Below are 17,411 nucleotides of genomic sequence, written 5' to 3'. Positions count from 1 at the left end.
TTATATTCCTAGCTCTGTCCTAGACAGTCTTTATAAACCATTTTGGTTTTAGGATGTTAAGACAGCAGAGAAGGACAAAACTCTTATTGTAGCAGACAAGGGCTTGTTTATCATATTTGTCTGAAATCTATCCCAATAAGTTGGTTGGACCCTCCATTATTTTCTTAGATTTTGCCAGGCTCATTGAACCACAGGGCAAGTAGACAAAAAATAAAATAAAATAAAATAAAATAAAATAAAATAAAATAAAATAAAATAAAATAAAATAACACTTAAAGGATATTTTAAAACATCAGAAAAATGGAAAGAATATTTTCACCATACCAGAACAAAATAGCAAAACTCCACAGCCCACATTTCCGAATGTATCTCTGACATCTAAGACTATAATTACTGAAGCAAAATAAAAAGAGAAAAGAGGAACGATTCTCCCGCAAATATAATCAAAGAAATGAATTGGTTTATATAGGTCCCAACAGCTGCATTTCTTTTTCTAATTTCTGCTGATTTTCCAAGTTCCACCCAGCCTACATATCCAGAACAGTAAAACAATGCACAACTCTACGGGGGCAACGAGAACATTAATGCTTGGATATCTCAGGAGTTTGAAAATTGTGGTCGTCCAAGGACCCCTCAGGTCCCCAAGACCCTTTGGCAGGGGGTGCTCAGAAAATTAAAACTATTTTCCCAATTATATGAAGATGCTATTATCTTTTCTTACTCCTATTCTCTCCCAAGTGTACAGCAGAGTTTTTAAGAAACTATAAAGCAAGTGACAACACAAGAAACTGAACACAGAAGCAGACATATGAATCCAGCTGTCTTCTAATAAGCCAGATATTAAAAACACATAAAACAATTTCACTCTTCTGACTCATCTATTTCATTTTAGAAAATATATTTTTCATAAAGGAATATGTCATTTTTAAAAAGATCTTATTTATTTATTCATGAAAGACATAGAGAGAGAGGCAGAAACATAGGCAGAGGGAGAAGTAGGCTCCCTGCAGGAAGCCTGATACAGGATCTGATCCCAGGAGCTGATCACCAATGGAACTGAACGCAGATGCTTAACCACTGAGCCACCCAGGTGCCCCAGGAATATGTCATTTATAAAAAGGGCTTGTTCTTGTTATTTGGGAGTAAGATGAATAACTAATTTAAAATTCTTTCCATTTTGGGGTTCCTGGGTGGCTCAGTTGGTGGAATGCCTGACTCTTGATTTTGGCTCAGGTCATGATCTCAGAGTCATGAGATAGAGCATGGTGTTAAGCTCTGCACTGGGCATGGAGCCTGCTTGGGATTCTCTCTCTCTCCCTCTGCCCCTCTCTCCCCCCCCCCCCATGCTGTCTCTCTCAATCTCTATCAAAAGTAAAATTCAATTAAATAAAATTCTTTCTGTTTTAATTTCTAACACAGAAAATATCAATAGAAAGTGTATCAGCAGAAACTCTTCAAGGTCTTCAATAATAGAGAGTGTAAAGGTATCCTGAGACCAAAAGTTTGAGAACCAGAGGTGTATGCATATCAACTTTAAAATAGACACTTGTGGCAAAGTGGTTTTCCACAATTTAAAATTAATTAAAAACTATGGCATTTAAAAATCCTTTTGATATTATATGATGTAATAAAGATGGGGCCTGCCACATTCCAGCCCCTTAGCTAACAATTTTCTCTAGAATATACATTTTTCTCCATAGCTAATCATATGATGGCTAACTTTCCTGTGCTCAGGGATATACGCAAACTTTCAGTGGGTAACTGTAGCTCTATCACCTTTCTGGCTGCTCAGGAAGGAATCTGGGTGATCTTGTTACAAGAATGGCCTTGGTTCTCTTCAATTTATCTTGTTAAATTACTTACAAGCATAGCTACCTCGTTAGTAGTAACAAATTACCTATAATTCAGCTCACAATTAACGATTACTATTATATACATAGTCATTAGACACAGACCACATTTCAGTTATCTCAGATTCAGATTAAAATGATCATCCTTTATCATTAAACACCTTTTAGAGACTACCTTTCCAAAATTTATCCACCTAACATTTGTTACAATAAACAGTTATTTTCATATAGATGTTTTAAGTCAATTTTAAATGGCATAGATGAGAAAAATTTTCAGGACCAAAGTACAGTTAAGTATTTCTAATATTTGACCCACTTTACCATATTCCTTTAAAGAAAAAAAAATAAGAGTCAGTACTTACATGTCCACCTTCTTCACCAGGATAACCAGGAAATCCATCAGTACCCTTCTCTCCCTGAGAAAAAAAGAGATAACTTGGATTCTAAATTCTTTTCTCAAATCTACATGGAATAAAAACTGTTATTGATATCTCACCAGTATGACATAAAGCCCCAAATTGAGCTCTGTGCTCAGTTAAGCTTGAGATTCCCTTTCTCTCTCTCCTTCTCTGTCCCTCCCCACCCATGTTCTCGCTCCCTAATAATAATAATAATAATAATAATAATTTTAAAATAAAAAAATTTACTAATAGATACCTTTGTCTCACTGAGTTGACATTTTATTGAGAATTGACTAAATGTTGAACATAATGTGTAGGGATGTGTAGAAGGAAATATTTTTGGCCTGTCTTGAAGTAAAAACTTAAATACCTGTTTGTCTTAATAGTTGGCATGTCAGCCTATTTTTATTTTTCTAAAATACCATCTTAAGCCATTCTAATCTGAAAATCCAAACCAAAATTTGTTTCTAGTTAAATGTTTAAAGTACACCGTTCCTCCTAATGTGGCCTTTGGCCTTGTTTTTTTTTTTTTAAACATCAGTAAGCAAGGTGTTACCGTCCATGCTACTTATGAGAAATGGTTGTTTATTTCTGTATGACTCAGCTGTTTAGTCTCTTCCAATCTCTCTCTCTCTCTCTCTTTCTCTTTCTATTTCTTCTTAGATAACTAAACACACAAAGCATTTCCTCTCAGGGAATTTTGGCTTGCCATTTATAGCCAGATGTGTTTATTTAATTTAAAAATGGTCAATAAGATATGGGAGCCATATTCTCTCTGGGATCAACAAAGACACGAACATCAATACAATCAACCACTGAATTCTTGCAGACAGAAAGAGCAGAGAAGTCAATTATTCAAAACATTCCCATCTTTGGCCTTTGAGGCAGAATCCTTGAGTTAAAAAACAACATGTCAAGAGGTTCCCAAGCTTGATTTCCTGATTCTCCAGTCATTTAAGAACAATGCAAGGGGGGAAATCCAGTGCTCAGGCATAACTACAATTTTTCTCAAAAAGTCATATACTTTATACTGTTCTAAATCAAGACTGATCTGCAAAGTCAGTAAGAGCTCATTCCAACAACATCGCAGAAAACCTTACAAAGAGAGAATGTAAAAAGATGAGCAAAGCCAATGGGCTTGATTCAACCATATATGAGGATTTGTGGTAATCCCACCATCATAAAGGATGTGAAGGGTATTCTTCATGTCCCTGGATAACTGAGGATGATTTTTAATGAGATTTATTCTTCCTTAAAAGTGGGACAGGATAATTTTTCTATTGCTTCACCATGGAGTTAGCAGAGAGATGCAACCAATGAACCAGAGATACACCAATGAACCAATGATTATATCTTTCCTCAGACTTTAACGCTATAGAAGAGAATGTCAGCTCAGAGGGGAAAAGGCACTGACCACTATAAAGAAAGAAGATGTTGCACAGTGAACATTTTATAGACAAGTGAAAATTTTTGTGCAGTAGTAGAGTCTGTGAAATTGTCAAATAAATGTAAGGAGACAGCATAATATAATGGAAAGAATGTGAGCTTTGGAGTCAGGTAGACATGAGGGCTTAAATCCCAAAATGCTTCTTCATACCTGTATGACTCTGGGAAAGCAACGTTCCCTCTCTAAGCCTCTATTGACCACCTGTAAGATAGCATTTGCCTCAAAGGTTTGTTAAGAGGGTAGAATTAGCAAAGGTGTGTTAAAGACAGAACATGGGGCTTCGTTTGTAGTGGGTGCTGAAAGGCCCTATCTCTCCCCCCCCTCATCTGCATCCAACAAATTCTCACCTTGTTCCCAGGGTTCCCGCCATCACCCTGGTACCCATCTTCTCCAAAACACTTCATATATATATTGCAGCATCTTCTTTCCACAATTGTGTCCTGAAAAAGAGAATTCAGGTAATATGGAGTTTTTTTCATCTGTATTAACCTATGTCACATTACACATTGAAGAGACAAAATTCCCCCTGGGTTTTTTAAATCATTAGAATGAATTGACCTAGTGAAGGATGGTGTTAAAAAGAAAAAAATACTTACAAGTTGCTTCAGTAAAATGTTTGGGAGTGATTTCAGTGTGATGCTCAGAGGTTGATTATATATGAATCCTCTGCCAAATTCTAGTTCCTGGAGCTCTTCTAATTTATGCACACCTTCCAGGCCAACAAAGAGGAGCCCAGACAATCCTTCAAAATACCAGCAGGTAGGAGATTTACTTGCATGTCTTTTGACTGGTTTTTGTTCTGGCCCTAGATATTCATGCATCATTTCACTCTTCCTATATCCTTCACCTGTCTTGTCTCAAACTGCATTTCTGACCAATGAAATGTGAGCAGAAATAACATGTGTCACTCCCTGTGAGAAATTTTCAGAGCAGTGCATAATTTGCCCCATTTCCTGTCTCCTGCCACAGGAATAGACCCTCTTTCAGCCTGGGTCCTTGAGTGATGAGAATGAGACAAAAATGAATGGGTCATAAGGCATAATATAAATATATTCTTGCTAGTTTAAGCCACTGGGATTTGAAGGTTGTTTATTATTGCAGCATGAGCCCATCCTACTGATGAAGGCACTAAAAAGTCATCTGGATTTGCCCATATAAACAGAAAACAAAATGGCAAGGACACTTTTCAAATTGGCTAGAAATCACTATTCATAGAATTTAAGGACAAATATTGCCGTTAATATTTTGAAGAGTAAATTCACACACACATACATGCACACATCAGTTTTTTGCTATTATAAACAAGCTATTTAACAATCTTGTGGTTACAAGTTGTTTATGTATTCTTAATTATCCCTTAAAATAAATTTTTAGAAATGGAATGCTGATCTAGCACGTAACCAAAGTTTGCTATCTTTGGTCAAATATTTCAAATTCCCTTCCAGAAAATTTGCAACATTTTAAATTTCCTATGTGGTAAATCCAGTTTGGAGCAAGTTATCACAGCAAATATTCCAGCATACCATTAACCAACAGAAAGCATCATCTCAAGAGAAATATGCTTAACATACTCTACAGAGAAGGGAGAAGGGTACAGGGAGCTTGAGTTGCTGGTTGTTCAACATGAGTTTACTTTAGAGCTTTTATATGACAAAAAATGGGAACAGAAGAGCAATCGTGCCCAACTGTACAGGTGGTACTGCCCAGGCACACCCAGCTGAGGGAGCTGGTAGGCCCTGACATCCACCCAGCACTCTACTTATCAAGCCAGGTGCCCAGGCAAAGGGTTTCATACACCCAGAGCATTGGCATTTTTTTATAATTTCACAAAGATGCCATATAGACTAGTAGCAGCCTTTGGGGGATGGAGAAAGAAGAAGAATTGGTGAGAAAAGGAGGAAGGAAGGGCAGTAGAAAAAGCAAAGACCAGCTTTAAGGGGATTCTAGAGTTTAGGAAAAAGAAACGTATTGACCCCTTGGTAGCCTGCAAGAGCAAATGGCACCCATTCATCATGAAATAGGAGTTACACATTCAACCCTCAAAAGCAGATAGATGCCAGGCTGATAATTGGTCAGTCCTGTCTCAGTCAGAGTGGCCCTTGATCAGTGTTGGGGATGTGGTACCCTGGGTTCTCTCAGTCCTGAACAGCCCCTGATTATACAAGGAATCAGTCTTGTGAGCACTGAGCTCCAATCACCTGAGTTAGTCTATGGAAGGCTTAATGGAATCCAGTGCCATCTGGAAATCTGAAAGAGTATCCTGGTCCCTGTGGGAGAAGTCTACCCAAGGCAACCATGAGCACTTACCTTTGCTGCGGAGAAGCTCTGATGTTTCCTTCAGTCTCTGGAAATTATCATCCAGCCCATCTGTAAACACTAGAAGGACCTGTTGTTTATGAGAGAGAGAGGAGGGTGGTGGAGAGCAAGGATGGATGGGAAGAACGGGATAGGGGCAAGATGAACTCTGGAAGTCACATATTTTGTAAAAATGTGAGGATAAGCTTAGCTTTTGTGGTTGTATCTAGCCTTTCACCCTCTTTCATTTCACTCACTCATGTATTACTTTATTATACATTCACTTTTACTTCAACCTCCCTAAGATCCCACACCAAAAAAAGAATTTGAACCAGCTTAATGCATTCCCTTTATCAAAAACACCTTCCCAAAATAGTCTCACAATATTCACCTTTATCAATATTCACCTTTATCAATACCAACAAAACTTCAATACATTTCTATAATTAAAATGTGTTATCTTTACTCACAGAAAAATATAATTAAAAGTGAATTTATAAAAGTGAATTTCATAATTTAAGAAATAAATCCACTGAATGCATGATTGAGGGAAAAACTAAATGTCACTTTCAAAGTTTGGGGATATCATTTTCTAATAAACATTACATAAAATCTCTTCATCTCAGTAGGCTTTAGTGGGTTTATAGTTCTTGGGCACCAGGAAGGGAGGACCACTAACAAGCCATTAGCTAGGTACTAAAGACAGCTCAAAGTGCTGAATGGAAAAATAATGGGCCCTACTCTACTTGGCAATCAATGACCATAAGGAGCTAATATCTTCCAAGTTGTCTTTGGAATGAATTTGCATCGTGGAAGAATCTGGATCTCTAAACTGTGAGCAACTTGAAGACAGGGATTTATCCTTTTATCCCTACTGGCATTATTTAAGTACAGAGTCTCTAGGACTTAGTAAATATTTATTAATTGAATGAAAACATATCCCTCGTTGCTCTTTACTGAATAAGACTATGGTTTTCCACTAAGCAGACTCTCCAGTGAAGAATAGTTTATTGGCTTCAGTCACAAAAGCCTTATCCCTCCCACCATGGTAATTGGCCTCATATCATGAGTTCTCAGCATTTATTACCTTCACTTTAGCAGAAGAGAGATGGACAGTATGATCTCCCAGGGACTGCAAAAAATCCACATCCATATGGTTGTTCTTGGCAGTCTGATTAATTAAGAAGGTCTTAATAATCTCATCACTATACTTCTTAAAGCCTGAGTCAAACATAAGCTGGCCATTTGAACCAGGGACCAAGTAGCGGAACATGATGTTGAGGCCACCAGAACCACTACAGCTGATGTTGGAAAGCAGGGCCAACTGTTGCATTACCCCTGGCAGTAACCCTTGAAGCTTCTGCTGAACTTGCCTTGTGGAAGTGGAAGTATCAATTCCTACAGACAAATCTATGTTGCATTCTTTGAAGATAAAAGAGAAGAAAATCAAATTAGTCATCTATAGATGCATGACCAAGCTCAGAAGATATCAGCCAACCCTCAAAGAAGAACCTCCAGCCAACATGTAGAAATATAAGCTAAACAATGGTAGTGATCATTTAATTTGGGGGGTGATTGTTATACAGCAAAGCTAACTGGTACCATATATAGTGTTTCATACCTCCGTTCCTCTGCAGATCCTATTCCCTCTACCTGAGTGTCCTTTCCCATCTCTTCTATCCCAATATGGCTAACCCAATACATGTCCTTCAAGTTGTAGTTCCAGAGACCTCCCTCCCCCCAATTCCTCAAATTGACTTATTAAATGCCCCTGCATATCCATGCTACTTTACTTGACCTTCTCTCCCACTAAACAAAGATTCTTTCATAGCAGGGATTATACCATCTTACCTTCCCAATGCCTAATACAGATAGATGCTCACTAAATGTTTGATAAACTGATAAAGAAGGGAATATAAGTGAGCTTTGAGTCTCTTTCAGGACATGCTGTACTATTCCCTTCTCCTCCAAAAGTTACTTTCTTCATTCACCACCCATGCATATACCTTATTTCAGAGAAGCATATTAGAAAAGATCAAGACTGACAACCACTCCCAATTTTCTGTTTCTTCTACCTTAAATTTTGTAAGCCTTCCTGGAAGAGTGTTGCAAAAATTTGAAAACCCATTGATCTTCCAGGGTATAGCCACCCACTCACAGACCATGCACAAAATTTCAATGAGGAGGCTAAAGTTGGTCACAGATGCACCTGAATTAGAATCTGGACAAATGACTTAAAATGTAACTTAACAATCATAAAAGGGCCACTATTATTAACTACTTCTGGACAACAAGCATAACTTGCAATTGTCCAGGGCAAGCCAAGAATATGGACATTTTTTCCTTAGCCAGTGCACACTGGGGTATTTGGCTCAGAATCAATAAAAATAATTATAGATTTTAGGGGACAAATTTGATGAAAATAAATAAATACTGGACCCTTTACCAGTGAAAATTGTTATAAACAATGTCTTAAAGATTCTCAGGGATCTGAGATCCAGGGTTAGTTAAGCCATGAGTTTTCCATCCCCTAAATAATACACTCTGTGCTAGCTGGCCAGATAGGTTTCCAGAAATGCCAAGACAGAAAATGTCTTCCTCCCCTCCTTTCATATAAAAATCTTGGTTTTGTTTTGACTTTTAAATCTCTAATTGAAATTCACCAAAATGGGTTTTCACAGATGTAAATCCCATTTCTACATCGGATTTAATTTCAGGAAAAAAAGAATTTCCTTTTTGCAGTATGGTATATTACCCCAATATTTTTAATTTACATTTTCCCAGGAACATTTTCAGCTGGCTTTATTCTGTAAATGCAAGAATATGCAAGCATTCCCCCCCCCCCCCCTAGAATATAGAGGATTGAATCTTACCAAGTTATTTCTAAGGTCTTTATGATTCAGCTTTTGATTCCAGAATTCTGGAATGAATTAGGTTCCAGCCATTACTGAGGTATCCAGCTAATTTTATCAAAAAGTCAAAAGACAAAGCTGAAGATGAATGTAAATCCTAATTTACTATGCAGTACAAAATAATCTGAAAAGAGAAGCTGGAATCCTATGCCTCTTTTCCTGCCCAGGATAATAGCCAAGTACATATAAACAACAAACAAAGGTGTACTTTGACTCCTGGAAAATCTGAACTGCTTAATGCAGGACATCCCACAATCCATGCTTATTTTAAAAATAATTTCACACATCCACTCTTTTCTATTGATTTCTGAATTCACCAAGGGCATGGTAAAGTGTTATCCTTTACACAGTATAAACAAAAATATTAATTTAATACTCCAGAAAATTGGCTCCAGATTTCAACACCAAACTTCTGGAAAGTTCAAACCCTGACTCCCATTATTTCCCCTCTGTATTTCTTAGCCTCTCTCTTGTTTTTCCCATCTGGGAATTAAGTATCATAGTAATAGTACCTGCTTCATATGAGGTTTACATAGGAATGTTGGGCTTTAAGGGTTTCATTATATACCCCTTTATATGATTTCATACTACACTATGGTTTATTATACGTTACTACACTTTATTATGTATTATTATAATATATTATACCACTCCATGCCATTCCATGGCATTCTATATCACACTATATTATACTCTTCTATACTATACTACTCTTCATTATGCCTTCCAATATCATACTATACTACACTATACTATGCTACACTACACTGCACTACACACTATACTACACTACCCTCCTATTTGAAGTGTAATTTGAGGACCAGCAGGATCATCATCACCTGGGAGCTTGTTAGAAATGCAGAATCCCACCATGACCTACTGAATCAGAATCTGCATTTCAGTAAGATCTCCAGATGATTCAAATGCATATTAAAGTTTGAGAGGCCCTCTTCTGCTCTACCATACTATACCAAAAAGCAATATTGAACAGTATCTAGTACACAGACTCTAGAACCAGATTGCCTCAAGATTAAATATCAGCTGGGCTATTTACTTGGACCGAATAACCTGATTTTGCTGTGCCTTAGTTTCCCCAACTGTAAAATAATAACTATTTTATGTGAAGATTAAATGTTTTAACATGTGGAACCCTTGCAATAGCCCCTGGCACAAAAAAAATGACCATCTAATGGTTAGCCATTCTGATTATAATGTGATTGTGTTGGAGAATCTCACTCCCTGTGGGTAGGAGAGAATACTATCCATGAAGATATTCTCTGGATCACTTGTACATTGTAAGGTAAGTCTTGGGGGAAGAGAAGATCCAGACTTCTGGGAGGAGGAACACCTGTCTCTGGACCTTACTTCAGGATAAAAACTTGAGGAGTTAAAATGGGGTTGAGGATGACCTCAGCCATATGAAAGCTTCCCGGCAACAAATTAGGCCTCTACAAAGCCGCATAGAGGAAACTGTTTTCTAGTTCATAAGAGCACCTATGTAACTGATAATTACTCTGTCTCTAGTTCCCTTTTGGTATGCCCAAACCTTCAATAAATTGTGTTTACCTATTCCAGTCTGGTTCTTCCATCTACAAGGAATAAACCTAAGAGTTGTAAGGACTTTCTAGAGATAGAGTTCTGAGAAAGTTCAGGCCACTGTAGTCCAAAGTGGTAACAGTCACGAGAATGATTAGAAGAATCCCCAGGGGAAGGTGAACCACAGCATCCGGTGTTCAGGCCCACTGTCCTCCCCTCGGGATGACCTTCACTCCCATCTCCAGCTAGAAAGATCAGTTTCATTTTATTAACAAAAATAACATCATCTCTGACACTTAAAACAGGCTCATGGATCAAATAACAAACCCTCACGCACCTTGTGGAATGCAGACCTTAAGAAGAATTTTCTTCTCCAAGTTCTGCAGGGACTCAAAATTCTCTTCATAGTACACTTTCTGCACGTCATCAGTAATCTGCAAAAGCTGAGCACTTTTGGCTTCTCCCACCCCAATGGCAAAAATAACGATGTTCCTGTCCCTGAGAGCCTTGGCTGGTATGGCTACGTCATCCTGGGCAACCCCATCAGTGATCACAATCAAATACTGATGAACATTGGGTCTCCCTCCTCTTGAACTGTCAAAAAAAGGCAGAGTAAAAGTCAGGGCTTTCCCAGTACGAGTGCCATCATTCATTTGCACAACTTTTGAGATGGCCCTGTGGATGTCTGCCTTTGAGGAGTATTGGTTGAGCCTGAATTCTTCCTGGGGGGATGAGCTGAACTGCAAAAGGCCAATCTGAATTTCATCAGCACCAATATTAGCTTGGTTCACCATCCTCTTCACGAATCCCTTCATCTTCTCAAAGTCATTTGGGGAGATGGATTCTGAACCGTCTATCAGGAAGATAATATCAGCTTGCCTATTCTTACAGGCTGGGGACAAAAAAGGAGAAAGTAACATTCACTCAGAGCCTGAAACCAATTAATTCTGAGTCCCCAGGGACAGTCTGGGGTGGCACTCATGCAACACAAAAATATTTTTACAGAGGGTGGACGAGAAAGTCAAAGAAATAAATTTTCTGTGACTCAGCACAAATGAGACAGACACAGCTGTATGATAAAGATAAAATCTAACCAGCTAGCTTCATTCCAGGTCATGGTCACTCTGTGACCAAAATTCACTTTTGGACTCCAAGAAGTCAATACTTTGAGAATGAAGCCTATTTCATTAGATTAGATACATACACTTGGAGGGACAGAGAGACTAAAGAAGCAACTTACTCTCTGAAGAGCAGATGTCCTGAACCACATCTCTTTGGATGACCTTCAAGGAATCAAACTCAGGTGTGAAAAAGGTCTTATCTTTAGCTATCTCCTTGAGCTCCATAACATTAGCATTCTTGACTCCAATAGCATAAATGATGACTCCTTCTCCCCTCAGTGCCTCTGCGGGCTCAGCCACTGGATCTTCAGATTTACCGTCAGTGATGATTATGAGATACCAAGGCACATTGCTGCGAGCAGTATCCACAAAGACCTGAGCCATCCTGCTCAAGGCCTCACCAGTCATGGTGCCACCTTTCCTCTGCTGGATGTCATCAATGGCTGCTTTCAGCTCTGCCACACTGGAATACTGGCTAAGGGCAAACTGAATATTAATTCCATCTGAGTACTGAACGACTCCAAACTGTACTCTGTCGGGCCCAATTTGGAACCTCTTTATTGCCTCATTCATGAACACCTTCATTTCGAGAAAATTGGCATCTTTGATGCTGCTAGACCCATCGATGAGGAAGTAAATGTCGGCCCTCTGAATGTGCACACAGTCTAGGCAATAAGAAGAAGGAGTGACCCATTAGAATGGAGTGTGAGACAGTGTGTAGCCAAAGTCATTAATCCTGATCCCCACCTGTACACCCTTAGTTCTCATCATTCCCTCGGGAGGCAACAGCTTTCTACTGAAAGCACCTGTGACTCTGCCTAGGGATATTGTTTGACCAGAAGCATGATCAGCCACACAGCAGACAGGCCACAATGCCTGGGAGTGAGTTTGGAAGCAGCCACCAATGATTGACAGGGGAGTAGTGGATACATACCCAGCTCCCTTGTCCTTTGAGTGGGACAGCTCTGAGGGGAACTCAACACAGTTTCCCTGAGTCCCCAGCAAAACTGAGCCCCAGCTGCCTACAGCAATTACCTGCTCACTAATTCAGCCTCTGTTGGCTGCCTTCCTTCCTTTTCTCAAATCTCTACACCCCTACCAGTATCCTCTGGGGACTCCTCCCGAATAAATCACTTGCATCCATATCCTTGTCTCAGTCTGTTTCTGGGTGAACCCTGCTGGAGACATGAAGTAAGTAGTACCTGACATTTCCCAAACGGGACAAGCTAAAGTAAAATATCAGGACATATTTGGAGTTAGGAACTGTCTCGGTATCCAATATTCCTGTTTCCCATGCAAGTCAGACTTCCTAAAATATAAGCAAAAGGGTACACTTTCCGAAACATCATTAATTTAGTATAAAACTTTCTGTTTAAAATGAACCTTACTTAAATGGATCACTTTGTATTAAGGCTTAGACTCCAAAGGGCAAAATGGCTCTACATTTAGATCCTTTCTCAACTACTTAGTATCCAGGCTTGCCCCTTTGCATCTCAATTTCCTAATCTATCAAATGGCAATCTTCACACCTATTCAGTAAGATTATAGAGAGGACTAAATAAGATCATAGAAAAATAGAAGAGCTGAGTATTAAAAATTACTGATTAAGATCACCCACTGCCACATAGCAGATTCCTAAAAAAAAAAAAAAAATGACGTATAATTTTCTCCTTGCACCCCTCAGAAAATGTGGTCCAGCCTTATGTTTCTAATCTCTAGACTCCCTCATCCCAGGGAGAATGGAGAGCCTTTTCATGTTTTCTGGTTGAAAGGAAGTGGTCTGAGGAGGCAGATGGGCTCCCTTGCTCAGGCCTTTCATTTGGGAGAACCTTGGTCCATGTGATATGTGGGACATAGTTATACTTTTAAAAAGTATTTGTTTTTTTCTGAATGAAATTCAATTGTAACCAGGCATCCTGCATTGTATCTGGCAATCCTATACTAGCAGGGCAGGCACTGGAAGGAGGTGTGACTTGGAAGAGTGTGGAGAATAGTTATCCACCTCTCTGGTAAAGTGTTTATTGAATACTTGGAGACTCAAGGAGAAGTTATAGAAAAAGAAGGCAGAAATTCAGATCTTGCCGGAAGCCAGCACCCACTGATGACAGGTAGATGGTTGGCCTGAGTCTGAGAAAAAGACTTTTGGGCAGGAAGAGGCATCTCTGGAGCCAGCTCCATGCAGCAGTGGTCCAAAGTGGCTCCTCTGCAGCCCAGGGCCTTTGCAATGTCCAAAGGATCCTAGAGCCCTGAAGACTGTCTGGCAATATACATTCAGGACAATCTTGGTAGATGGAAGTTTGAGGCAGTAGGGAACAGAGAGAATAATTTTTATAGTCTGGATGCTGCTGTGCATCCATATCTATTACACACACAAAGTACTTAGCAGAGTATGTGACACATAGCTGATGACCAATAAATGGTAGATATTATGATCTTGTGGTCATCCAGGACAGATTTCTGATAAAACTGCCCCAACTTCCTTTTACCTCTAACCACTCTAGACTTAGAGTTGATTTTCCTGATTCCAGGTTTCATTTTAGCAGCTATGTAGTCTGGGAACAAAACCAACTCTCAGCCCTTATACTTGTCTGTGAATTAGAAAAAGAGAAAAGGAGACTTCTCTTTCCTTCCTCCCTACAGATTACAGGTAGGGGGTGCACAATGAAATGAAATTCGTACTTAATAATTTTGTTTCTCATTCCCAGGACAGAGAAAGGGACAAAAAAAAAAAAATACAGGCCAAAACAAAAGATGGGAATTAATTTAAATATTTTAAATCTCTAGACCTCAGCACAAATAATGAAGAAATTGCAAGATTGTTTAATGATTGTTTTAAAAAAAAAAAAAGGCTCAGTGATTTTCCCCTGAAGACATAATCACAGCCTTTTGAATTTTAAGCTAATTATCTACATTTCAAGTAGTCAACTTCTTTCTATTATTCTGATTTGAATCTCAGAAATATTAGCACGGGTGGACAAAAATAGACATATGAACAGACAGACACAAAGATACTTATGATAGCCAGTAAGTGGAAAATTAGGGATTTAAAATTCAGGCAGTTTGACTCCAAGATGCATATACTTAACTGCTATGTTTTCTCTGGTATTTTTTTGAAACCGAATACACAGTAGGAGCTCTCCTAATCAACTTCCTCTTAAGTGGCTCACCAGATAATTAACTTTCTCCCCTCACATCAATAACACATGAGTGATGTTCCCACAATACGCTGAGTGTCCTCCCCCTGGAAGACCCCAAGGGCAACACTACACAGTTCTGCTTCACTCAGTGAAAGATGTGAAAATTAATAAAGGGAAACCTCTCTAAAATGGAGACAGGAGAACAGAAAGGAGAATTCTCATGCCCTACCACTTGTCCATGTCAGGCCCCAACAGAAGAATCCTCAGCAGAAAAGAATCAATTATAGCCCCAATAGGAAAAAAAAAAAATAATAATAATAATTCATCTCCTACAAGAAATCAACAACCCAGCAATTCAGCCAATGAGAAACCACCATCACTCTGTAACTCTTGAATTTTTCCAATGGACTCTCATCCAAAATAATCCCTCCCAATTTCTTCCTTCTCAATAAAATAATATTCCTCTCCTTTGTTTGTTGAGCTTGCCTACTGTTGTTGCTATAGCTTGCCTGTCTGAATTGCAGTTCTCTACTATTTCCAAATAAACCCATTTTTACTGGTAAAATAACTGACTGTTTAATTATAAGGTCAACAAAGAGTAAGTCTAACCAAGAGCAACATAGGTTTGTCCTCAGCCTATTTATGGTAGTTTTGTTACTAAATTATACAATAAATCAAATATTGTGCAAATCAACAGGATATGAGTGTGAATAAAAGGGGTTTATTATGTCTATGAAATCAAAGTTAACTCCTTAGAAAAGACCCAATAAAAGCAAATTGTTTTAAAGAAAATTGTTAGTGTATCAGATAGCACTACAAAAATTGAATTTTTGAGACCATAAAAATAAGGATTCCATACTCAGATTGTTTCAAAAATGGCTGTTTTCTTTTTCTTTTTTTTTAAGATTTTATTTATTTATTCATGAGAGACAGAGAGAGAGGCAGAAACATAGGCAGAGAGAGAAGCAGGCACCCTGCAGGGAGCCTGATGCAGGACTCGATCCCAGGACCCCGGGATCATGACCTGAGCCAAAGGTCAACCACTGAGCCACCCAGGCACCCCTCAAAAGTGGCTAAGTTTTCTTCCCACTTTAAAGAAACTGAAGCTAGAAATTCTAGAAACTATACTATTGGATGATTGATGAAGAAAATATACAGAACTCCAATCAGCAGAGCTCATATTCAAAAAAGCCTTGGCTCTACACAAAAGATTAGCAAATTAATGTTCATTTATATTTGGAGTAAAAAAAAATTTTTTTATTGATGTTTGATTTGCCAACACATAGTATAACACCAAATGCTCATCCCATCAACTGCCTTCCTCAGTGCCCATCACCCAGTTACCCCATCTCCCTGCCTGCCTCCCCTTCCACTACCCTTTGCTTGTTTCCCAGAGTTAGGAGTCTCTCACGTTTTGTCACCCTCTCTAATTTTTCTCACTCATTTTCCCTCCTTTCCCTTATAATCCCTTCCACTATTTCTTATGCTGAATGAAGTAAGTCAATTGGAAAAGGACAGTCATCATATGGTTTCACTCATACAGGGAATATAAGAAATATAAGAAGTCAAAGTTTTTAATTTCAGGAATGTTTTTATCTTTTTAGAAGTCATTTTCTACTCAAGGAACTTCAGATTTAGTAAATCCATACTAGATCCCTAAATTTGCTTCTAATGCAAATATACATATATTTCCATGAAATTGATAAAAGGAATGAGGACAAGGAATCAAAACAAAACAAAGATTTTATAACTATTCTGTTCCTGTTTTTAAATAAGTTGACTCCAAACTCTTTCCTTGGTTGAGGAGTATAGGAGGTGGGTATATGGAACAAGAAAAGATTTTTTTTAAAAAGATCAAATTTGGTAAAGGTCCACCTACCTTCTTGCGGGACCTGGCCCATCCCAGAAATGGAAACACTTGTGTCCACAGTCTCAGGGCAGAGTTGGTTCTTAATCTTGCTTCCCACAACAGAGAGTTGTAGAAAGGACTCCAGTGAGATGACATGCTTCCAAGGAGGATATGATGCTATATTTTCCAGGTCTTTACTCTCTGAGGCACGGTGGGTGCCTACCACATAGATGGTAACCCCTGCCCTACGGAGGAGAGAAGCTGGCTCAGACAACTGGTCTTGGGAGAAGCCTTCTGTGATGACCACGGCCATCTGCAGCACACCCTGCTTGGATCGGCTGCCCCTCTCCTCAACAAAAACCTCATTTCTCAGGAAATCCAAGGCAGCACCAGTCTTGGTCCTTCCACTTCTTCTCCGGTAGGTTAATTTGTCCAAATGCTCCAACATTTTGGCTGGGGTCTGAAATGTGTCCAGGGAAAACTCCAGTCGTGGTTCCTCACTGTAAAAGGCCAAGCCAATTCTCACACCATCCGGATGAACATTTAGAGAGCTGACGGTGGTCTTTAAGAAGTTGATAACTTGTTGGAAATTCCATTGCTTGTCCCTGCTGAATTCCTCAACAAGGAAGACTAAATCAGCTGGGATGGCCATTGGACATGCTATAAACAAAAACGGTAAGAAGGGCTAAGCATGAGAACAGAGTAATAAAGACAATATTCCTTTTGTATTATGCTATATTTTCACTAATGTATTATGCTATATTTTTATATAGTGTACTAATATATTTCATATTACAAATTCTAATAAATATGTTATACTAACTTATATTAATGAGTTTTTAAATTTAGTGGAAGCCTTTATG

General features: G+C 38.7%; 1 protein-coding gene across 1 annotated transcript in view; it reads right to left on the bottom strand.

Annotated features, from left to right (window-relative positions):
- LOC112932544 (collagen alpha-4(VI) chain-like) overlaps positions 1 to 17,411 on the bottom strand; it is a 91,013-nt gene that overhangs the window by 62,119 nt on the left and 11,483 nt on the right. Inside the window, exons 5-12 of the mRNA XM_072726798.1 lie at positions 16,579 to 17,208; positions 11,682 to 12,227; positions 10,779 to 11,333; positions 7,081 to 7,415; positions 6,006 to 6,084; positions 4,295 to 4,440; positions 4,046 to 4,138; positions 2,213 to 2,266 (exon numbers count right to left, since the gene is read on the bottom strand). Of these exons, the coding sequence (XP_072582899.1) occupies positions 2,213 to 2,266; positions 4,046 to 4,138; positions 4,295 to 4,440; positions 6,006 to 6,084; positions 7,081 to 7,415; positions 10,779 to 11,333; positions 11,682 to 12,227; positions 16,579 to 17,208 (2,438 nt within the window). The remainder of the gene's footprint in view (positions 1 to 2,212; positions 2,267 to 4,045; positions 4,139 to 4,294; positions 4,441 to 6,005; positions 6,085 to 7,080; positions 7,416 to 10,778; positions 11,334 to 11,681; positions 12,228 to 16,578; positions 17,209 to 17,411) is intronic.

The sequence above is a fragment of the Vulpes vulpes genome, chromosome 11 (assembly GCF_048418805.1).
Source record: "Vulpes vulpes isolate BD-2025 chromosome 11, VulVul3, whole genome shotgun sequence".
Classification (NCBI taxonomy): Eukaryota; Metazoa; Chordata; class Mammalia; order Carnivora; family Canidae; genus Vulpes; species Vulpes vulpes.
Note: the sequence above shows the minus strand (reverse complement) of the source record. Positions and strands in the feature narration are given on the sequence as shown.